This window comes from Callithrix jacchus, chromosome 9 (genome assembly GCF_049354715.1).
Source record: "Callithrix jacchus isolate 240 chromosome 9, calJac240_pri, whole genome shotgun sequence".
Lineage (NCBI taxonomy): Eukaryota > Metazoa > Chordata > Mammalia > Primates > Cebidae > Callithrix > Callithrix jacchus.
The window spans coordinates 78980042-78992542 of record NC_133510.1 but is presented as its reverse complement, the minus strand read 5'-3'; the positions used below and the strand labels follow the sequence as shown (position 1 = coordinate 78992542).

The 12501-nt window shown below is 34.8% G+C and overlaps 1 protein-coding gene across 11 annotated transcripts in view; it reads left to right on the top strand.

The window, feature by feature from the left end:
• Positions 1 to 11962, top strand: part of OSBPL8 (oxysterol binding protein like 8) — a 207104-nt gene extending 195142 nt beyond the window's left edge. For all 11 annotated transcript variants that reach the window (XM_078336914.1, XM_078336918.1, XM_078336916.1 and 8 more), the window contains 3 exons: positions 4963 to 5068; positions 7047 to 7149; positions 7741 to 11962. In XM_078336914.1, the coding sequence (XP_078193040.1) occupies positions 4963 to 5068; positions 7047 to 7149; positions 7741 to 7873 (342 nt within the window). In that variant the 3' untranslated portion in view covers positions 7874 to 11962. The remainder of the gene's footprint in view (positions 1 to 4962; positions 5069 to 7046; positions 7150 to 7740) is intronic.
• The last annotated feature ends 539 nt before the right edge of the window (positions 11963 to 12501 follow it).

Here is a 12501-nt window from a genome sequence, read left to right as displayed (position 1 = left end):
CTTGCAGCTAGCTTAGTGTCTACCCAAATGGCTGCCCAGTTTTATGCTTGAAACCCAGGGCTTTTGTGGTGTGGGCATCCGAGACATTCTCCTGGTCTCTTGATTGGGACAACCATGGGAAAAGTATAGTATCTGAGCTGGAGTGCATCGTCCATGATGACTTCCCTTGGCTAGGGGAGGGAGTTTCCCAACTCCTTGCACTTCCCAGGTGAGGCATTGCCCCACTCTGCTTCAGCTTACTCTCCATGGGCTGTATCCATTGCTTTCTGCATTGATCCTGCTGGGAGCTGCAGTGGAGCTCTTTCTATTCGGCCACCTTGCCAGCCACCAGTTTATTTTTTTACAAAGATATCAAGTCCACCCAGTGGGAAAAGAGCAGTCTTCAACAAACAGTGCTGGGATAACTATCCACATACAAAAGAATGAAGTTGGACCCTCCACCTAAAAATTAACTCAAAATGGGTCTGCAACCCAAAATTGCAGCTAAATCCATAATATTCTTAGAAGAAAACCGGGATAAGTCGTTACAACCTTGTATTTGGCAGTGCATTCTTAGATATGACACTAAAAGCACGAGTAACAGCAGCAACAAGTAGATAAATTGGACTTCATAAAATGTAAAACTTCATGCATCAAAGGGACACTGTCAACAAAGTGAAGAGCCAACCTATAGAATGAGAGAAATATTTGCAAATTATTTATCTGATAAAGTCTTGATATCTAGAATGTCTAAAGAATTCCTGACTTTAAAAGACAACCTGATTTAAAAGTGAGCAAAGGACTTGATAAGATGTTTCTCCAAAGAAGATATACAGGTGGCCAACAAACACATGAAAAGATTTCAGTATCATTAGTAAGAAGGGAAATGCAAATCCAAACCACAATTAGGTACTATATCATACCTACTAGAACGCGGAAAATAACAAGTGTTGGTGAGGATGTGGAGAAATTAGAATCCTTGTACATTGCTGCATTGCTGGTGGGAATATGAAATAGTGCAGTCACTGTGAAAAATGGTTTGGTAAGTCCTCAAAAGCCAAACATAGAATTACCGCATAACCTGGCAATTCCACTCCAAAAGGATTAAAAACAAGTACTCAAATAGATTTGAGTATAGCAATGTTCATAGCAGCATTATTCATAATAACCAAAAGGTAGAAACAATCCAGGTGTCCATCAGCAGATGAATGGACAAAGGAAATGTAGTATATACATACCATGAAATATTATTCAGCCACAGGAATAAAGTTCTGTTACATGCTATAAGATGGATGAACATTGAAAATATTCTTCTAAGTTAAATAAACCAAATATAAACGGACTAATATTGTGTGATTCCACTTACATAAAATATATAGGATAACAGATTCATGGAGACAAAAAGATTAGAAATGGTTACCAGGACCAGAGGAAAAGGAAATGCTTAATTGTTACACAGCCTTTCTTGAGGAAGATAAAAATGTTTTGGAATTGTGGTGATGGATACATAATATTGTGAATATAATTAATGCCACTGAGTTGTACACATAAAATGGTTAAAATGATATGGTTTATTTTATATATTTTATGAAATTTAAAAATTCAAAAACTTTAAAAATCATATTCTTTTAACAACCCTAAATAGATACACACAAGGCTTCTGTATTTTTCCCTAAAGGAATACTTTACTGATCAGAGTAAATCTTTGTATATCTCTAGTTGTATTTCTGACTTCCCTTGTTATTTTAAATAAGCTTCTCACTAGTCTTCATCAATCTCCAATTTGAACCTATTCTAGAAATGTGGATTTCTATTTTAAATGTTAAAAAATTTTAAGTCTCCAGCATTTGACATAGGAGTGTGGGCCAAACCTGCCTGCTTGTTGCATATTATAGAAATTTTATTTTTAAATACATGAATAAGATTTTGCAAAATTATTTCAAGAAAGAAGTAATTGGGAATACTTCCTGTTAGAATGGTGAACAAGAAAGAAACAAGTTGTTGACCACTTGTTCTCTGTTTTTTTCAAGCATAAAAATTACCTTATGATATGGTTTGGCTTTGTGTCCCCATCCACATCTCATCTTGAATTATACTCCCATAATTTCCACATGCTGTGGGAGGGACACAGTGGGAGATAATTTGAATCATGGGGACGGTTCCCCCATACAGTTTTCATGGTAGTGAATAAGTCTCATGAGATCTGATGGTTTTATCAGAGGTTTCCACTTTTGCATCTTCTCATTCTCTCTTCCTGCCACCATGTAGGAAGCGGGGGCCTTTTGCCCTGCACCATGATTACGAGATCTCCCTAGCCATGTGGAACTGAACGTCAAATTAAACCTCCTTTTCTTCCCAGTCTCGGGTATGTCTTTATCAGCAGTGTAAAAATGGACTAATATTGCAAATTAGAGTGAGATGCTGCTGAAAAGATACCCCAAAAATATGGAAGCAACTTTGGAACTGGGTATCAGGCAGAGGTTGGAACAGTTTGGAGGGATAAGAAGAAGACAGGAAAATGTGGGAAAGTTTGGAACCTCCTAGAGACTTGTTGAATTGCTTTGACGAAAAATGTTGATAGTGACATGAACAATAAGGTCCAGGCTGAAGTGGTCTCAGATGAAGATGAGAAATTTGTTGGAAACTGGAGCAAATGTGGCTCTTGTTATATTTTGGCAAAGAGACCGGTGGCATTTTAGCCCTGCCATAGAGATCTGTGGAACTTTGAATGTGAAATAAATGATTTAGGGTATCTGGTGGAATAAATTTCTTAGGCACAGGCTTTCAAGAAGTGATTTGTTTGCTGTTAAAAGCAATCTGTTTTAAAAGGAGAACAGAACATAAAAGTTTGGAAAATTTGCAGCCTGACAATGCAGTAAAAAAGAAAAACCCATTTTTTGAGGAGAAATTCAGCTGGCTGCAGAAATTTGCATAAGTAACAAGGAGTCAAATGTTAATCCCCAAGACAGTGTTACGTCTCTACGGCATGTCTTAGGTCTTGATGGCAGCACCTCCCTTCACAGACTGGGAAGCCTAGGAGGTAAAAATGGTTTTGTGGGCTGGGCCCAGGGTCTCCATACTGTATGCAACCCAGGGACTTGGTGCCCTATATCCCAGCCACTCCAGCCATTGCTAAAAGGGGCCAAGGTACAGCCTCTGCTCATGGTTTCAGAGGGTGCAAGCCCCAAACCTTGGCAGCTTCCACCTTGCGTTGAGCCTACAGGTGCACAGAAGTCAAGAATAGAGGTTTGGGAACCTCTTCCTAGATTTCAGAAGATGTATGGAAACACCAGGATGCCCAGGAAAAAGTTTGCTGCAGGAGCGGATCCTCATGAAGAACCTCTGCTAGGGCAGTGTGGAAAGGCAATGTGGGAGCAGAGCCCCCACACAGAGTCCCTACTGGGGCACTGCCTAGTGCAGCTATGAGAAGAGGGCCACCATCCTCCAGACCCCAGAATTGTAGATCCACTGACAGTTTACACTGTACACCTGGAAAAGCCACAGACAATCAGTGCCAGCCCATGAAAGCAGCCAGGAGGGGATATCCTGCAAAGCCACAGGGGTGGAGCTTCCCAAGACTGTGGAACCTGCCTCTTGCATCTGCAAGACCTGGATCTGAAACATGGAGTCAAAGGAGATCATTTTGGAGCTTTAAAAATTTGACTGCCCCACTGGATTTCAAACTTTCATGGGCCCTGTAACCCCTTTGTTTCCAAATTTCTACCATTTGGAATGGCTGTATTTACCCAGTGCCTATACCCCCATTTTATTTAGAAAGTAACTAGCTTGCTTTTGATTTTACAGGCTCATAGGCAGAAGGGACTTGTCTCAGATGAGACTTTGGGCTTTGGACTTTTGGGTTAATGCTGAAATGAGTTGAGACTTTGGGGAACTGTTGGGAAGGCACGATATGTAGAGGAACCAGGGGCAGCATGATATGATTTGGTTCTGTGTCCCCCACCCACATCTCTTCTTGAATTGTACTTCCATGATTCCCACGTGTTGTGGGTGAGACATCATTTGAATCATGGGGGCAGTTTCCCCCATACTGTTCTCATGGTAGTGAATAAGCCTCTTGAGATCTGATGGTTTTATCAGGAATTTCCGCTTTTGCATCTTCCTCATTCTCTCTTGCTGCCACCATGTAAGAAGTGCCTTTTGCCCTCTGCCATAATTATGAGACCTCCCTAGCCATGTGGAACTGTGAGATTAAACCTCCTTTTCATCCCAGTCTTGCATATGTCTTTATCAGCAGCATAAAAACTAATACATCTTGTCTTTCTGATTCTAGTTTCTTCTCTTGAATTTAGGTTTTTAAGTTTAATACTGAACACCAAAATTATAAATCTATTAGTAGCATAGAGTCTAAAGTTTATTATTCTAAGGAAAATTTAGTCATAGTTGATGGTTTATATACTTTAGAATCTTGTGCATCCACTTAAATGCTTTCAGTAAGTTTAAATAACACTCTATAAAATAATACCATTTTTATTTATTATAACATGCTTTCTGTACTACCTAGATGTGATTAAAAATAAATAAACAAATTTACTGGAAACCCTATTATTCAATGGGAATGTTTCTAACATCGGGAACAAGATAAATATGATTTATACAAACTGTTATTTAACATTCTACTAGAGATACTAGCTGGTGCAGTCAGAGGTAGGGGGCTCTCTATTCATATTTGTTTATATATGCATAAAAATATCCCTGGATACAAACTAATATCAATGGGTACCTATTTAGTGAGAGAGAGACTGGGTATACTCTTCATTGTATATTTTAGTTTTTGATGTAATTACTTTCTATTAAAATAAGGTCATTTGATTTTGTAAGTGTATCTCATTTGTTAAATTTGAATTAGACTATTTCATCATTGTCTTTATTTCTGAATATCATGCCTATCTGCAGATAATTTTGATAGTTGTACACCATTGGTCTTTAGTGCAAATTCACAAAATAGTTATTTTTTTTCTTTAGGTTAGTGTCCCCAAAATGAAACATAAGCCAACCAGGCAACAGAAGAAGGTAACAAAAGGCTATTCCTCCCCAGAACCTGACATCCAAGATTCCTCTGGAAGTGAAGGTAAAAATATTTATTGCAGACTATTCACTATGAGAGTCTAATTTAAAAAAAAGTTACACAATTTGATATGAATATGGTTTTTCTTATTAATTCAAGAAGTTATATGAGTTTTGGTAGGGGCAAGGTTGAGGTACAAAAGCTATTCTAGATCATAGATAAGTTGTGAGACCAGGACGCAAAGTAAAGGAACAGAAAATGAAAAAGGGGAGACATCCAAATAAGAACCATACTCTAGGCCAGGTGCAGTGGCTCACTCCTATAATCACAGCACTTTGGGATGCTGAGGTGGGTGGATCACTTGAGGCCAAGAGTTCAAGACTGTCCTGGCCAACATGGCGAAACCCCATCTCTACTAAAAATACAAAAAAATTAGCCATGTGTGGTGGTGCACACCTGTAAAACTAGCTACTTGAGAGGCTAAGGCATGAGAATTGCTTGAACTCAGGAGGCAGAAAATAGACTGAGCCAATACCGCACTACTGCACTCCAGCCTGTGTGATAGAACGAGACTCTGTCTCAAAAAAAAAAACACAAAAACCCACACTCTAGTAGTAGCTACCTCTTCTGCCTTGTTAGCCTCTGAAAAATTGTTGATGGTTCCCTAGACTGAATTCAGAAGCAGTTTTTTGAGCTTTGAGCTCAGTTTCATGCTTCAAAAAAGGTTTTTATTTCCAGAATAAATTTCTGTAATGTTTGGAAGTCACAGACAATGAAAATATAAAACTTATGAACTGTTAGATTAAATCATATGTCATTCTTATTAGAGTCAAATAATGTGTAAACTATCTTGAACTACACTGAGATATAATCATGAAAGGATTAAAGTTATGTTTGTGACATTATGACAAAAAAAAACCTTTAAGCCATAATCTCTAATGAGTTTACACTAAACTGGAGAGCCCATTTTTACCTATAAAGATAACACTAGAGATGAATAAATGGTAGATACTAAAAAATTAGATGACACATGATAAAGAGTTTAAAGAAGAGGCAGTGCAATTCAATTTGAGGGAAAGTTCTTAGAATCCTGATGAATTATTAGGATTTCTAATGGATTATAGCAGTCTAGGCTTGGGGAGTGGGGTAGGAGTAACATACTGGAGTAGTCAGAGGAATGAAATGAATGCTGCTTTAAAAGCAGGAGTCACATGGCATACCAGTGTGTTAGAAGAGAGAATTGGTTGTATTGTTGTTACTCCCATTTTGTGAGAAAAGAAACTGAGACACAAATTAACCTGCCTGAGGTCACATACCCCATAAGGTATATGTATGTTATATATGCAGATTTTTTGGCTCCTTAATTCACCCTGTCACCCACTTTACTGTATTACTATGATGTATTAGCAGACATTTATTGAGTAATTAACATGTGCCAGACTATGTTAAATATACCTTCCAACAATCCTGTAAAGTTTGGTATTATTATCACTATTTTTAAAGCGAGAAAGTTGATACTTATAGAGAGATTAAGTAGGATCTGCACAAAAATGGAAAGGAAGGAATGCATATGAGAGGGAATTTGGAAAAATGTATACAGCTTGTTGATTGGCAGTAAAAGTTTGCAAAAATAGTATCAAAAGGGATTTAAAGTTTGGGTAACTAAACACTAACAATAAAAAATTGAAAAAAGGGCTCAAGAAGCTGACATCTTCAGATGTAGGCAAATGGGCAAGGAACGGAAGGGTGTAATACCTTCCCCAAATTAATATATATTCTCTAATGAATTATTCTGTTTTAATTAGTTTAAAACTGGTGCCATCCAAAACTCAACTAATGTGTAGTACTTTAAATATATTTGTAGTGTTCTAGTATTGCAGTGATGTGTTTGAAACTTCAAAAGTGCCGAGTATTCATATTATTATGCTAATCTCTAGGCCACAAAAGCAAATGCCCAGGAAAATTTTAATTACATGAGATACATTAGATTGAACTGTAGATTATTTTTGTAGTTTCAACTTCATTCTAAATGTCTTTTTAGCTCAATCAGTAAAACCAAGTACAAGAAGAAAGAAAGGAATAGAACTGGGAGACATTCAGAGTTCCATCGAATCTATAAAACAAACACAGGAAGAAATTAAAAGGTAATAATATACTGACAGTGACTATTCATTTGAGACCAAGGAGTAGTTAAGAATCCGGTTATGTGGGAAACCATATGCAGACTTCAATTTTTATAACATTTAGCTAAGCTAAAATAGAATGTTAGTCTCTATCACCTGATGTTTGACACTTAGGAAATTCCTCTAGCACTAAAATACTCAGAAAGGAAGGAGAGGTTGTTTTTTTCTGAGGGTGGAATTGGAATCACTTTATTTTACTGCTGTAGCATGCTAGGAATGTAGCTGGGTTGCATGTGGAGGTGGAGTTGTTTCTGAGAAAGTCAGTTAACAAAGGCCTCTGCAGTCCCCTCTGTGCATGACTAATATTTCATTGGAATGTATCAGCTGAAATATGGAAATACATCCATAACAGTGGGTAAATATTCACTCTCTGAGACCTGTAAGTATTCCTCTTTGCAGTCCCAGACCCTTCCCCCTATATGCCACCCCACGACCCAGCAATTAAAAATTATTAACATTAAATGCTCTGTGACTGTTTAATATCAAATTCTGGTTTCTATGCTAACATTTCTGGCAAATCATTATTAAATTCGTTGTTGCTTATTTTTGTAGAAATATTATGGCTCTTCGAAATCATTTAGTTTCAAGCACACCTGCCACGGATTATTTTCTGCAACAAAAAGACTACTTCATCATTTTCCTCCTGATTCTGCTTCAAGTCATAATAAACTTCATGTTCAAATAGTTCTCTACCATTGAATCAGTGAACTAGAAAGATCTGATTTGGCCTGGGACCATTGTTCAAGTTGGTTTGGTCTTTATTAAAAATCACAATATTTCTAAAAAAATAAAAATAAAAAAAAAACCTAGTAGATAAATGTAGAGGTATTGACTTTTCGTATCTTTTATCTTCACACTGAAACAAGAGCTATCCTATTTGATTATTAAAGTGAGCTATGTGTTAAGTGCCAGGACATTTCTAGCTTTTGTGAGAATGTGTCTACATGTGAGTATAATAAACCCACATGTATACACAATTGTCTCTTAAGTACTCTTACCTTACAGTAATCTTCGTATTCTATAGTATGTTCTGAGATGTAATGTTAACATTGTTCATAACAAAAAATGCTATAATCTTATAAATACATGTAATCTATTTTCTTCATAAAACAGGCACAAAACTTTTATCAGTAAGGAATTACAGATTGAGAAATGATGGAATAATAGACATAATTAGTTCAATGCAGTACTGCTAAAATCATTTGCAAAGCACTCAGCTGAGTTATCTTCTTAGAAAGAAAAAGTATGAATGGTCAAAATGAATATATTGAAAGAGATAAATGGCAAATTGTTTTTTTTAAAGTTTACACAAGATTTTTTTTAACCCCCAGAATTTAATATATAGAGATTGAGGTAAATATATATACTTATGTGTATATCAGTATAAAAACACTGGTGTGCAACTACTTGGATTGATTATAATACCACCTTAAGCACTTGCAGAAAAAAGTGTTGTCAAAATTGATTGCTGTCCTTTTTTCTTACTTTTGTTTTTCTTAGGTCATCTGGTTCATAACATAGGCCAAATTCTAGAGATGTTTATAGGGCATTTGAAGTGCTGGTAATTCATGTTTTCTCATTATGAAAACTTATTTTAGCTTTAGACCCTAGTGTGTTCAGTGAGTAAGTAGAATACAAAAGATTATAACCAATATTTTACTTCAAAAGCCAAAAAGAGAAAGTCAGTAAGAAAAGACACTGTGTGGTGGCACGTATGTGTACATTAAGATTGGTTTCTGTAAAACACGCAATAAGTTGAGTATCTATGAAGACTATCAAGTTCTGAAGTTTAATTTTTTATTATCCCCCTCTATTTTTAGTAACTTCTTTCTGTGGCAAAACCACAATTCTTTGAGAATTCTATTATTCAGGCTAAGAAAAACTTAAGTTTTTTTGTTTCTTCAGTTTAATATTTTCACTTTGTATTTTTATATAAATATTTATATTCCATGAGAACAGTTTTTGCCAAGGTAGTTAAGTTTAGGAATATGTTGTTCTCAAATATGTCTTAGAATCCTGAAAGTATAGATTTTGAATTTTTTTTTAATAATAATGAATGTCAGAGAGAATAATTGCCCTGACCACATTTGCCTTTCAGTAGGAGGTGGCTGTGAAATAGTAAAATTATAATCAGTTGTTTATGCCATGATAAATACAAGGGCTGATTGCTAAATTATGAAAATCAAAATGATTATAAAAAGAGCCTGCTTTTTTCCCTAACCAGTGTAGCTATCTTAAGTATTCTTAGGTTTCTGTGAAGAACCATTTCCCATGTTTTGTTGGCACAGTAATTCTGTCTTCTATATGTACATGTGAATTGATGTTTTAAATTGATAAAAGCATAAATAAGACCAACCTATACCCATTATTTTCATGACATTAGAACTAATGGATTTTTGGTTATATTTCATATTTGTCAATGTAATTTTTGTATTCACATTCTGTTACATTCTGCCTATTCATTGATATATGATATTCTGTAAATATTGTACAACTTGATCTTTTTTATGCTTTAAATTAGTTAATTACATGTAACTTGATTGGCTTATCACAAAAATGATTTCATCATTAAACCTTGATAACACTTTTTATTGGTGACCCACCTCTTAGGACTTTGGTCTTATCCACGTGTATGTTGTTTTCATTTGGTACAAATAATATTTCATCTGTATGGGTATCATCTAAGACTAAACAGGTGGTTGTTTTCTTTATTTTTAAAATTTCTTTTTAGAGCAAATGTTATGGGTTCTTACCCAAAGAGTCAAAACTATTTCTTAAGAAAGAGCAGGGTTATTCATGACTGTTTCTTGTACACTAAAAGCATACATCTAATCTAATAGTCCTCTTACGCTTTTAGTTGTATGAGTTTCTTTCTATGAACTGAACACAAAACTCAGGAATTGGTGGCTTAATTTTAGATCAGTGCTTGTACTAGGCTTAGTTATACGAATCTTTAAAACACGTAATTACTAACTTTGTAGCCATAATATGTAATTGACTTTGAATGTTATTTACCTGAAATTAATCTTCCTTCACACCTGAATTCATAATGTGATTTACAGTTCCTAGTTGTCTGAGAGCCTCATGAGGGTTTCTAGGACTTAGTACTTTATGACCAGTTTTTTTCATTTATCAAAATTTTATTTTCTTACATGAAAACTTAATTGAGTAATAATTATTCACATGTGCATTTTATTCATAGCTGTTAAATGTCCCATGCCATCATTAACCATTTAGTAAGATGTAGCTGGCCCAGGACACGTAAAAGAAAACAGTAAATAGGGCATGTGAAATGTTAAGTTACAGCAATAGATATTTCGCTTGTATTTCATTGTTTTGTATCACTTAGGTACAGTGTACTCTTGGTCACAGCTCAGTTGGCAACTACGTTCCATTGAAAAGTAGGCCTTGTAAAATACAATTTTCATTTAATATTCATACTGTTGTGCCTTTAAGAAATATGTTTTGTCATTTTTGTGTTACAGAACTAATATGATTCAAGGTGTTTATAGACTTAGTTGTCATAAAAGCGTCATTTCTGTGTCACTTTATTTTTTTTTATATAGCTATAGTATATTTAAACAATAATGCTATCTTTTATAAGGGTTTGTCTATTTACCTATTCTTTACTCAGACATTGATGTAGACTTGTCAGATTATTCTGAATATTGTTAACAGTGCCTTTTCGATGGAATTCACACTTTTTTGGCTGTCAACTTGTGCCATATACATACAAAATTTTGTGGAAGGCAGTTTTAACTTTTTGAAGAATATCTGTCAAAATTTAAGAAAACAAATGTATAAAATTCCATTTTTTCCAGTATTTAGCATTTCTAGTAAGCAGTGAGGTTTTTTTGTTTGACATACAGTGATGATGGCATTATTGATAAGCCATACATGAGACTGCAGATTATACTGAATTATATTAAATATACATAAATAAAATATTAGATTTATATCAAATTTTCCAATCTGAACCAGCGGGGAAAGCCCCACAGAAATCAGTAAGTTTACATTTCAATTTCTGTCTTATTTGACTAAGTGGAAAGAGAGTCTCTAAAATGTATAATCTCCCATTATGTAATTTGGTTTTATTTTATTCTATCTGTTGTGTGAGTTTAGTATATTTAATTTACTTTTTGTTACTCTTACATACTGTTTGTTTTTGTTACAGTTTTTAATTGAAGATGGACTGTTAAAATTGTATAGGACCAGTGTCTTATTAATATGATTAATGTATTTAGAAGAGCCACATGAAACCCATGACAAAATGAATGTGAATATTCTTTCTAAAAATTTAGAAAATTTTATCTTTTTGCATTTGTTATGTAAAATTGTTTTGGTTTTGCAATATCAAATTTTATCACTTAAAAAAAATGCCATGAAACATTTGAACTGATGAGCCACAGAACTTCAGTTGAAATTTTTTTTTTTACTTTTTGGCATGCGAAATATACATCTGAGTTAAAATATTTTGTTTAATGGCCGTTTATAAATTCAAGCACTACCACTGGTCAGTTTTGTGTGATAGAATAAAAATATGTTACCTTCAGTGTAAGTACAGCACACTGTCAAATTCTTTTCCTTAAGGTGCATAGTAAATGTACAGGTAGTTATAGGCCACTGTTTTGTAATGTAGTACATTTCTAATCTATTATTCCTAACCTATCATAACTGTTTGCAGAAAGAAAAGAATTGAATTTTTCTAATAATCTGTAAAATTATGCTAACTTCTATAAGTAGGCTTCTAAATAAAATTTTGTAAAAGAGCAAAGTGTGATCAAGTGACTTTTAATACAACATGGTGACTAAATTAGTGTTAATTTTTTTTTAATCCTCCCTTTTGGGGGTGTAGAGATAGCTGCAAAGGATGGCAGAAAACTTGAAAGGGATTCAACAGTGAGAATCCCTGAAGTATGCTTTGCTTGGTGCTTTATATTCATTCTTCTTGAATCCTCTATGAGAACCTTAAGTGGAAGTAAGCCAGATTTTATGCATTAAGACACTGAAGCTCGGAGAGGTTGAAAGTCTCCAAAAGCTACAGAGTAAGACTGGTAGCCCACTCTTACTTAAGAGTTTGAATCTGTATCTCCATTGTACACTTAAATAGAACGCTAACCATAGCACTTCACTTCCAAATATCAGGAATATAGTCCACTGCTTGAATCTCTATTGAATAATGTAAACCCTTTGTTATGAGTAGCACCAGAAAAAAACTTCTACTATTAAACAAACATATGCGACATATACAAAATCCATATGAAAGGTTTTTTTTCCTCCTCAGATTACACCTATTAGTCCATACTGAGTCAA